At 35.1% G+C, this 12,128-nt stretch overlaps 1 protein-coding gene across 2 annotated transcripts; it reads left to right on the top strand.

Annotated features, from left to right (window-relative positions):
• The first annotated feature begins 1,771 nt into the window (after positions 1-1,771).
• LOC141429122 (beta-catenin-like protein 1) lies at positions 1,772-10,160 on the top strand. Of its 2 annotated transcripts, none has more exons than XM_074089347.1 (8): positions 1,772-2,059; positions 2,860-2,958; positions 4,112-4,258; positions 4,345-4,476; positions 6,415-6,574; positions 6,657-6,748; positions 9,341-9,452; positions 9,918-10,160. In XM_074089347.1, the coding sequence occupies exons 1-8, from the start codon at positions 2,033-2,035 to the stop codon at positions 9,962-9,964; spliced, it is 816 nt and encodes a 271-aa protein (XP_073945448.1). In that variant the 5' UTR covers positions 1,772-2,032; the 3' UTR covers positions 9,965-10,160. The 2 variants fall into 2 exon arrangements, with proteins under 2 accessions (XP_073945448.1, XP_073945438.1); XM_074089337.1 differs by having other exon boundaries at positions 1,773-2,059; positions 2,860-3,039.
• Positions 10,161-12,128: the final 1,968 nt, after the last annotated feature.

Below are 12,128 nucleotides of genomic sequence, written 5' to 3' on the forward strand. Positions count from 1 at the left end.
CATAGTTTCCGTGGGATAGCAATAAACGGATTCTACGTGAACGAAGTCGCGGGCAACAGTTAGTTAATGAATAATTGAAACTAATATTAACGTGTTCGATATTTGAATTACAATTAAGTTTAGACCGTACCTATACTAAAAAAATGCAACTTATACCCGTCAAATAGAAATATATTTTTTGAGAATATAAATATTTTTTGTGTATATAATAATAGCTTCACAGTCAATGTTAACAGTTGAATTGCACATAAGAGAGACAAGCTTCAAAAATCCACTTGTTTAACTTCATAAATTAAGGGCTGCACAAACAAACATACACAAACATCACGCCTGTATTTCCAAATGGCAAATGGGGTAGGCAGAGCACACGAAACGTTACCGCTTCGGAGCCACTAACTGCTACTAATTAATTAGGTATCTTAACTCTTGACTAGGTATCTTTTAAACAGTAAGTCAGGCCACCAGCACCAGTGTCTTAGAGAAATTTACGTTATAGGGCCTGTAAATTGTCCCCTTAATTAAAGTTAACGGAAATCAAAAAGAACACGGTGTAAAGTATTATTAGTAGGTATAGGTAGTCATTCACGATGACGCGTGCCGTGGTTCTTATTACAATATCATTTACGGCTAATTTTGACAAAATCACGCGTCTTCGCGATTGGCACTAGGTATAATTATGATTGGTTTATTTGGAGTCTTTTTGTATTTTTTTTTTAATTTCAACTCCAAATTTGTTACTTTTACGGGTATTCCGTGAAACCATATCGAAAATACAAACTGAGACATGGATGCACAGAAAAACCAGAAAAAGAGACCAGCGCTGGGAATCGAACCCAGGTCCTCAGCAATCCGTGCTGCGTGCTATAACCCCTACACCACCGCTGGACAGGAATCTAGACACGAATTATTCCTATGCATACATATCTCAGGTTGCTTATTTCTACTACGCTACTTATGCAGCAGCACTAGCGACATCTATGTTCCGTTCTCATCGAGAGACGTCACACTCTTTCGGAACCAACCGCTCACTCAGACAAGAGATGTCGCTACTAAGCAATCAATTTATTTTTAGTATTTGTTGTTGTTGCGGCCACTGTAATACATAATCTGTGAAAATTTCAAGTGCCTAGCTATTACGGCTCAAGAGATAGAGCCCTGTGACAGACGGACAGACAGACAGACAGACAGAGCGGAGTCTCAGTAATAGGGTTCCGTTGGCACCCTTTGGGTACGAAACCCTAAAAGAAGACTCATCTAATTACTCTTAGCTTTATAAAACCTGTGTCAGTTGGAAAAGTGAGTGACAACAACTGTTTAGATCTTTCGGGTACGTAACCCGAAAAACTATGAAAAAGAAAACAATAAAATAACAACTTTTATCTTTATATTCTTCTAACAATCGCAAATAAAATATTGATTGTATAAACTTGATTCCTTTTCCAGAATAGATAACTAAAAAAATACCGAATTTGACTGACATTACTTACTTACCCCACCAAAGAAGTGTTGGATGACACTCTTTCCCGGCCCGGATAATACCGGGTGGGAAATACCGACTCTGTCTTTCGTGTAAATGCCCATAGAAGCTCTCTTTGGAAGCTCCTGCTGGGCTACTCCGAAACTCGAAACTCGAAGTTCGTGTCGTGCGGTCCCTCTGACACTTACACTGTTTGATACGAGAGCGAGAGGGACCGCACGATACGAACTTCGAGTTTCGGAGTAGCCCTGCTGTCAGTTTCTATGGGCGTGTATAAAAAAAACAGGGCCGGTATTTCCAGGTCGGTGTTATCCAGGCTGGGAACGGGAATGGGAAAGAGTGTCACCCTCACCCGTATTGTTTGCATGGATGTCATTGGATGTTACTTACATGATTGTTTGTTTGTTTGTATTTAACGTCTATGCATATTAGATAAAACGTTTTGGTTTTGTAGAGTTTAATTTTTTACCGAAGTCAAATTGATATTGAAATATTCTGTTTAGCATAAAGCTTTAAGTTAGAACTGTAAAAAGTTTTATTCGGGAATAGTATAAAATGGATGTTGGTGATTTTCCCTGCAAAGTAAGTACCAGTATACATATTTTTCTCTAATTCCAAATCGAACCTTATTAACGTTAGGTACACCATCGAAACTTCAGCAGTACAGTGCCAAAGGTCTTAAATTAAAATAAATTTGCATCATAAAAGTTCCAATTAGCAGGTAGTTACATTACAAGTGACAAAAGTTACAAAATTAAATGGCAAAGTTGTATTCAGACTCCTTCATTTTATAACATTAATTTATTCATGATTATACAAATTATTTATTAATGATTATAAAACATCAACTATTTACCTATATTGTGTGGTCCACTTAGTATGTTCTGCATATATTTTCATTTGTATGCTGTTTTCCTCCCTGTAGCTGTAGTATTCTTGTCTGAATCATATAAACAATGGGAATGTATTTTATTATTATATGCATAAATTTACCAACTGATAGGAACCAATATTAAAAAAATCCAACTCGAAACTATGTGTTAAAAATAAAATTCTTTCAAAAAACTACAACAGGTAAAATCAATTAGGTCCTGGTATAATCAGTTGTTTGTTTGTTTTAATATTGATGGTTGACAGGACAAATTGACTAAGCAACATTTTTGTGAAAATTTTGAAGCATAGCTCAAACAACAGAGAAAAATTCACTGATTCTGAACATTTATATAACTCTATCTAAAAATATGTTGCTTAGTCGATATCTCCTTTCAACCATCGATATGATTAAAAGGTTGTTCATAAGCAATTAAAAACAGGTTGACTATTGATTTCCACCAACTTATTATTAGTTTATTTGTTTACCCTTTTCATTAATTATTTAACAGCCAACACCAAGTTCAACAAAGCAAAATGAGGATGATAGTGATTATTCAGATGAGGAGGGATCCCCGATGCCCCAAGTGCACCACAGCAAGAAAGCAAAGGTAACCAGCACAGCCAAGATACCTATGATAACACGAAAAAAGAAAGGTGTTCCTCCATTTGTAAGAACAGAAGCTAATGAGGTAACTAATAGTCTTTAAATTTTTCGATATTAGCTTATGCTAAGAAACCACCACACAGTATTTTTTATTTATTCATTTCTATTAACTTGTACAGAACATTCTTCAGTGCAAATAAAGTAAATTTTTCTAAGGCATTAATGTCCTACCTTGTATTGATTGTTTTTAAAACAATCCAGTGATAAAAAATAATAGATTCCTTTTTATGACTTGATATTTGTTTTTTTTTTTTTATTTCATTAAGTACAGACAAGTATTACAAGTAATAAATAAATAATTATCACGGGACAATTCACACCAATCGATGGATGGATCGATGGACCTAGTCCCAAAGTAAGCTTAGCAAAGCTTGTGTTATGGGTACTAAGCAACGGATAAATATAATTATATAGATAGATACCTACTTAAATACATATTAAACACCCAAGACTCGAGAACAAACATTCTTATTTATCATACAAATATCTGCCCCAACACGGGAATCAAACCCGGGACCTCAAGCTTCATAGTCAGGTTTACTCTAAAACTACTAATAATTTTCAAGCAATCTTAGCCGCTATAATTTTTCTTGTAATTTGATTTTACTAATTTTTTCAAATTTATTTAATAACCCAACAGTTCAGATTTTAGAGGGGGGGGGGTGCTCCATTTCAATGAAAATTTGCACTTTAAAGTTGAATATTTCGCAAATAGATCACGGAATAGAAAAATTGTATTAGCAATCCCCCAATGGTTTTAAAAGAGTTATCCAACGATACCCCACAATATAGGGTTAGTCGAGAAATAAAAATCACCCCTACTTTACGTCTGTGGGAGGTACCCTAAAAAAAATTTTTTTACTTTTTTTTATTGTACCGCTTTGTCGGCGTGACTGATATGTTTATTAATGTCAACTTACAGCTTTCTACTACTAACGGTCTCTGAGCTTACCCGCGGACAGACAGACGGACAGACATGGCGAAACTATAAGGGTTCCTAGTTGACTACGGAACCCTAAAAACTATGTATAGACCCGCATATTTAATGAAATCTGCTAGACAAACACAATTAATAATTATGTATAAATTGATAACAGGGTGAAGTACTTGATGAAAAAGAAGTGAAGAATCTGGTTCAGGCATTTGAAGAAAAAGCCTTGTGGAACAAGGAAATGAGAACTAAGTTTCCCGATAGACCTGAGAAATTTATGGAGAGTGAATTAGATCTGCATGAAGCATTGCAAGTAAACATACCATTATAAGATCAATATAAATGGAAGACTAAGGCATTTATTCCCACAGGAACTTATTAAGTACTTTTATTTTTCAGGATCTTAGTGCAGTTAATACAGTACCAGACCAATATCCTCTTTTGGTGCAATTGAAATTTATTAATTCTTTGTTAGAATTGCTCTCACATGTTAATACTGATATTTTTACTAAAGTAGTGCGTCTATTGCAGGTAAGTGATATATTGATTAGTGTTAACTGGCGGTTAGGTGTGATGCCGTCTCTATTGGTTTTGATCGAATAGACGGAGACGGCATCACATTTAACCGTCGGTTAACGCTAACCAATGGATGGTGAAACAGCTCCTTAATATATAATTAACTATTAAATTACGCTTCGCTTAGTTATAATATTCAATCTACCTTATGCTTCCAGATGCAGATAATTAAGTTAAAAGAAAACAAACAATCCACTTTTAAATTCCAAATGAAAAAAAATAATTGAAATTTGATTAATTGAATTGATTGAATGAATGAATTTTTCTTTCTGCGTACAGTCACCAGCACCAATATCTGACACAACAAGCGTGCATAAATATCTGATATGACTCTATTTCTAGGGTCGGAACGGATGTGTCCGATATTTTTGCATGCTCCGCTGTGGCAGATATTAATGCTGGTGACTTTACCTGTTTTCTGTATCGCTTGCTATTATTTCTGGTGTACCTACAATAAAGAGCCATTGTATAGTATTGTATTGAAACAATTTAGAAGTAAAAGATATTCATACTAAGGTAAAGGTCTGAGTGCTTGACATGCTAATGCCCAACAGATACCCCCAGCCCCATACTGTCACCTCTGTTGCTAATTAATGACAAAAACTAAACAATGTAACTATTGGGACAGTGCTGAGTATTTATACGCACCTTTTGAATGAAACCGACAAAATTCGAAATATTCACATTACTAAAAATAAACTTTTCGCTTCCATTTTGTTATATGTTGGAAAAAAATACTTACCGCGAAAACTTTAAAATTGTTGTAGAGAGTAAATCATAAACGATTAAAATAAATTAATTATTCTCACAATGTCGTCAAGTGATAGTGAAAATTATGATGTCGAGCAAAAGACATAATTGATAATCTTTTGCCGCCGAAATCTAGAAAGATTTATTTAAAAACCTATGAAAGATTTATGGACTGGAGAGGAATAAGAAACGCATTAATTCTCTCACAGAAAGCGTTTTCTCGCAATCGAGGTGAAAAATAGAGTTTTCACCATAAGGCTAAAAGTCAATATAAACCCTCGGATAAATAGACACCCTCGCTAAATATTATTCGCTTATTTTAGTCCCTCAATAAAAATATACTATTGTATAAAACAAAACATGATTGAGTTTTAAAATGAGAACATTTTGAATTGTGTCAGTTTCGTTCTAAATATGATGTATACCTTACACTGGCTTAGTATGTGTACAAGTAATGTCCAAAAGGCTTGAAATCCATTAATCAAACATTTTTGAAAATCTAGGCAGTAATATTTTAAGGAATAATTACTGTCCTGATATCATGGTAATTATGTTCTATGAAAGTCCATACTACCCCATTCGATTTCTAAATTCTAGATCTAGATATCAATAACAATATAAAAGAGAAAATTTGTATGTGTGTATGAGTGTTTTTTACTCTTTGATGCTAAGACGACTAGACGGATTTCGATGAATTTTATTATGTCGACAACTGGACGTCTCGAATAACACATAGGCAACTTGCACTTGCATTTTTGGAATTTGTCACTAAATTTTGCGAAATCCCAGGGATTCATTTCAAGTGTCAGTCATATCGCTTTTTGAGAATTTCCACGGGATTTCTTTCAAAATTTGAATTCTCTTGTCAGACTCTTTCTCGTTTAGCACGCGCATTAAGTAGTTTTTGGCGCGAAAACAATTCAATTTAAATAAAGCATAGTGTAAAGCAAAGCTTTTATACACTCGTCGGAGGTTAGTACAGATTACTGAAATCGTGGCGTTTATAGTACTCTGCTACGCGTCAGGCCTTCACACTCGATTAGTAATAATATTTATGTGTCTAACTCCCTTTGGTGAATCAACTAAATACCATTAAAACTGACATGTCCTATGTGTGAATTTTAAATAAAAAATATTTTCCAGGAACTGACAGATGTTGAGATTCTACATAAGAATGAGGAAGGGGCAAATGTGCTTATCAGTGCTTTAATGGAAGCTGAAGCTCCAGTCTTGCTACTGCACAACCTTCCAAGACTTGATGAACAAGTGCCTGATGAGAGAGATGCTGTGCAGAACATACTTGGTAATAAATAATAACCATATGTACATAATATGTTAAGGTGAAATAGTAATCAAGTTTATTTTATGTGTGTATATTTTTATAGCTATACTACAAAACATGACAGAATTCAGGCCAGAAATATGTTCAAACATCGGAAAACAAGGATTCCTGCTCTGGATATACAGAAGATTGAAGGTAAATGTTAAAACTTAAAATTTATTAGTTACCCAATTTGCCGATAAATGGCGCTGTACCCCCGACGTTGAAATTCTACTTCGCGCTGTTAATTTCCCTATCTCGGGCGTGTCCGACACGCTCTTGGCCGTTTTTTTTTTTTTTCAATTTATAGGCACATAAAAGAAAATTTCACTGAACGATTGACTGACTGACGGAAATATCAACGCTCAGCCCAACTAATGGGTTCAGGAGCTAGCAATTTTGCACAGCGCTTTCTATCGGCATGTTGGCGAGCCCTAAGGACGGGTTCTAGCAAATTCAACCGCTATTGGGATGAAATGTTTCTACATACACTTGTTACCCATAGCTTATTTAGATACAGCAAAATTTATGTTTTTTACATTATTTCACTTGTTTGTATTTGTTTTGTGAAAAAATAAAGTTGTTATCTACGAGGGGCGTTCAATATAAAGTGAGAATGAGATGGAAACTCTTTCAATATTAGGAAATTAAATACTGGCCGGTAAATCTAGCTGATTGCTATGAAAAATAAAATTAACTGTCTTTTGTTAAAAAAAAATACGGTAATTTCTTTTATTTTGAGTACGTTAGCGAAAATGGAGAAAATTGAACTGCACGCGAATTGTTTGTGCGCCGAATTTAGACGTGGAAGAACATCGACCATGGACGACCCCCGCTCCGGACGCCCTACTACAGCAGTAACTGAAGCAATTGTGAAAAAAGTCGAAAACTTAGTTTTTGCGGATCGTCGTGTCACGGTTCGTTTAATTGCTGAAAATGTAAAGATTTCAACGGGGAGCGTGCATAATATTTTACATGAACGCTTGGGTATGAAAAAGGTATCTGCGCGTTGGGTACCAATAATGATTACTGACACGCAAAAACAAACTAGAGTCGAGATTTGTCAAGAAGCTTTGGACCTGACACAGCAAGACCGGGAACTTTTTTTGGCGCGATTTATAACAATGGACGAAACATGGCTCCATCATTACGACCCTGAAACGAAACTGCGTCTATGACATGAAAAAAGCCATCATCTCCAACTCCGAAGAAATTCAAGGTGGGCCCATCTGCCGGTAAGGTCATGGGCTCTTGTTTTTTGGGATGGTAAAGGGGTAGTAATGATTGAGTATCTCGAGCATCGAGCCACTATTACGGGCACTTTATATGCCAAACAAATAGCAACATTGCGCAATGAGATCCGCGAAAAACAGCGACGTAAACTTGTCTTCTTCCGAGATTGAAAGAATATCTGACTGAAAGGCCAGATATTTGAAGACGACGACGCGGTAGTCGCTGCAGTACAAGATATTTTAAGTACTCAAGATGAGACCTTTTTTAAAAATGGAATTTTAAGTTTAGAAAAAGATATACTTAAGTGTATTATGCTTAAAGGTGACTATGTCGAAAAATAAAATGACATTTAATAAAAGTTGTTTTTATAACATACTCATTCTCACTTTTTATTGAACGCCCCTCGTACCTATCTATCTACGAGAAATCGAAACCACTAAAGCTACAAACCTCAATTTAAAAAAAAAAAACATATAAAGGCTGGAGACGATGTAATTTGATGTTTGGAAATACGATACCACTGAATAAAAATCGAACGGCAGCGTTGTTATTAAAAATCATCCCCTGTACGCGTGAATTAATCGAAGGAAGAAATAAAGATGATCGTATGTTCTGAAACAACTAGGTACTTTTAAAAAAAATTGATTTCAATAACGGCGTTTATTATGTTTTTGAAAATAGATACCTCAAGGGATGAAATATATATATTACACTGTAGTATATCAGAGATAAGAAAAACTTGGGCAGTTTTCATTTAGTTCTGTGCGCGACAAAGTTGCAGGAAAAAGCTAGTTATCCAAACTAACTATCATACCTAATATAAATGCGAAAGTGTATGTTTGTATGTTTGTCCGTCTTTCACGTCGAAACGGGGCGACGGATCGACGTTATTTTTGGCATAGACATAGTTAATGGGCCCGAGAGTGGCATAGGCTACTTTTTATCCCGGAAAAAATGCACAGTTCCCGAGGGCACAGCGCGCGATAGCCGAATTCCACGCGGGCGAAGCCGCGGGCAAAAGCTAGTACTGATATAATGGTTACTAAAATTATACCTCTCTATCCGGCCTAATTATAAATTTTATTATGCATTTAATTGAGATAAAGATGATAGATATATAGTATTAAATCAGTGTTGCAATGGCTGTTCGTGATTTTATTTATTTCAAATAAACATATTTTACAAGGTTTACTTAAATCTATAAATCTACTCCCTAAATAGGCTAAAACCTGTGTTATAGGATAAGCAGTGCTCGAACACAGATTATTTTGCAATTGGACAGTCAAGGGCGATTTATACTTACGAGTATGTTCGTATGTTCGACGACTATGGCTGTAGGTATAGATATGTATGCCCCCGACTGAACGAACATTTTTGATAAAGCACAATAGTTTTATCAAACAAACCCATTCCATTGTCAACCAATTTAAAAGTCATGGTCGCCTGGCCTGGCAGGTACGTTTTTTTGCAGTCTGACTGCACTTTTTGCTATTTAACAAATGTTAAATATTTCAGGTGTTCCTGGGTTGCCCCGCAATGTGGGGCCTACCTGTTGGCTTTGAATTAGGAGAGCAACGGATGCTTAAAGTTTTCAAAAATGAGCTTGAGTTTGCTCTACAGATCTCAAGTTAGTTTTGTTTGATTTGTTTATTAAACTCTACTTTGAATATCATTTATTAGCTAATAAAAATCTTTAAATTCATAGTGGGCTGCTTGCTCGCTCTTATTAATATTTTAGGGTATGCGCGCACGAGCAACTTTTGTGTCCGCGACTATTTTGTCTCTCATATCATGTCTAAGTATGGCTTAGTATGAAAGTGCGCACACGTAGCGATGCGACTACCCATAGAATTGATGTGAGATGAAATAGACAGGAGACAAAAGTTGCTCGTGCGCGCATACCCTTAATCTATTTTAACGGTTTCGTTTCGTAGTCAACAAGGAACCGTATAGTTTCGCCTTTGCCTGTCGTGTGTGTCTGCGACTTAGCCCGGTCATAGTACTAAAAAGTTATAATTTGTCATGTAACGTGTGTAATATGCGCATTTTCCCGACTTCGGATCTAATAAACGTGTTTGATGTTATGTTGCAGATACGCCAGCCATTGCTAACATTGCAAAAGGCTTGTTACGTCCATAGTGAGCTTCAAATAACTGCAGCGGACTTTGAATGGGTTTAAGATGTACCTTTAGCTGCTACCATGACTACATGATTAGAATATGATAATGCTAGAATTAAAATGTTTAGTTAGTGATTTAACATATTTATTTTACATTGTAAAAAATCAATATTTTTACTAAAATAAGGTATTAAATTAGATTATGATTAAGTATGAGTAGTCTTTTTATTGATCTTTATGTGGGATGAACTTTGATTCCTTAGGAAATTACAAAGAGGTGCTCTCTAACTGGCATAATTGAACAAGTTCCACACAATTGTTGTTAGTGCAATGATCAATAATCATTGCATTGAGCACGACTATTTCGCATAATACTTATTTCTCAAAAACCTATACAACCTTTATTGCAACGTTGTGATTCAGTACAGTCGAGGGCATAAATATCTAAACAGCCATAGCGTCAAATATATGAATACATCGGCCTTATGGTTAGTGAGTGGCATAAAGGTGTACAAATATTTTTGACGTCTTGGTAACGTACATATATTTATGCCCTTGACTATACCTAAGTACTCCGTTTTTAAGTGTCTGATTTTTATCAGACGAGAATTTGACCCGAGGCCGTATTGTCTAATGCGCTGAGGGTCGCGTCGCGATCGCGTTCACCATCTCTCTCTATCCTCGTGTGAAAGAAAGTAATATAATGAAAACGTTGGTGATTTTGGTTTACACGTTTTTCAAGCGTTTTTCGCAAAAAAATTTAGACAACGAAATAATATGACATCACACGCGACGATGGATAAACGATGGCAATAAGAATAAAATAGTAGATGCAAAAAGTAGATGGTACCATTAGCCAAATATGTGGTCTACCACCCTAAAGCTGATAGTCGTTTGTATGCATAAAACAATAATGCCAAGAGACGTGTCTGTTAATTAACTTGAAAGTTCGACTTAAGCGACATATTCATTTGATAGTAACTTGTTTAAAAATTGGTAGACCACTTATTTGGCTGATGGTACAACAAGAGCATAAAACGGGCCATTTTAATCAAGACTTTCATATAGTCACCCGAGCCGGTACGGCGAGGGTGGATAGATACGTCGAGGGGAAAAAGGGTTTAATGCTCGAGTTTTTCACTTCGATTACGAGGAAATGAAATAGCAACAGTGGAAACAATTGTTCAATTACTACGTACCTTTTATTTTTCATGCATTACTATATAATTGTATTTTTTAGTTTTATTGATTTATTTTGATTAATTTTTATTGATTTTTATTTTTATATAAATTCAAATTTATGAAAAAAAATATGCAGATACTTTTTTGTTTGTGGCTGTTGACACCTGATTACCTTGGTCTTAGACGAAGACTAGAGAATAAAAAGTCATTTTATGTCGCCTAGATCCAGCATAAACACGAACTTTACGAGCATGAGAAGTGAAAATTAAATAGCAACAGTAGAAACAATTGTTCACTTACTAGGTACCTTTTATATTTCATGCATTATTATCCAATTATTAATTTTTAGTTTTATTGATTTATTTTGATTAATTTGATTGAGTTTTACTTTAAACTTTTTTGTTTCTGGCTGTTGACACCTGATTACCTTGGTCTTAGAAGATTTAAGCGCGTTTACCTATACCTGCTGAGCTGGCAACATTGTATTATTGTTAGTTTTTCTCAAAGATATTATGTTTTCCTCGATTATTTCATAAAAACTGAATGAAAATTAAAATTTTGTCTGATAGAACACTTCTTGATGTACTTATAAGTTAATGTGTCTACTCCATTAATTATTTGTGATAGACTTTTATATTCTTTAAAAACGAATTAAGGTTTATGAACTGTTTTAAAAGAAAATAAAAGTCTATAACGAATAATTATTGGAGTAGACACATTGACTTATACATTGAGAAGTGTTCTATCAGGCAACATTTTTAATTTTCATTCAATTTTTATGAAATAATCGAGAAAAACTAACAAAAATGCAACGTTGCCAGCTCAGCAGGTATAAACGCTCTTAACTTTATGCACTAAAGCATAAAAAGTAACTTTATGTCACCTACATCCAGCGGAGGACGGTATGATAGAAACTTCGATTTTCGTAATAGACCCCCCGACTAGATGTTGTGTTTTTGCCATAGAGTTTAGTTAGACCTCTTTTCAGGATGTGTTATCTGT

Source organism: Choristoneura fumiferana, chromosome Z, assembly GCF_025370935.1.
Source record: "Choristoneura fumiferana chromosome Z, NRCan_CFum_1, whole genome shotgun sequence".
Classification (NCBI taxonomy): domain Eukaryota; kingdom Metazoa; phylum Arthropoda; class Insecta; order Lepidoptera; family Tortricidae; genus Choristoneura; species Choristoneura fumiferana.

Bases quoted from the DNA above. Each gene is read 5' to 3' on its own strand.
- LOC141429122 (XM_074089337.1), top strand. From the start codon at position 2,033: ATGGATGTTGGTGATTTTCCCTGCAAA. The intron at 4,477-6,414 runs GTAAGTGATATA...AATATTTTCCAG, and splicing joins AAGTAGTGCGTCTATTGCAG to GAACTGACAGATGTTGAGAT. The intron at 9,453-9,917 runs GTTAGTTTTGTT...GTTATGTTGCAG, and splicing joins GTTTGCTCTACAGATCTCAA to ATACGCCAGCCATTGCTAAC.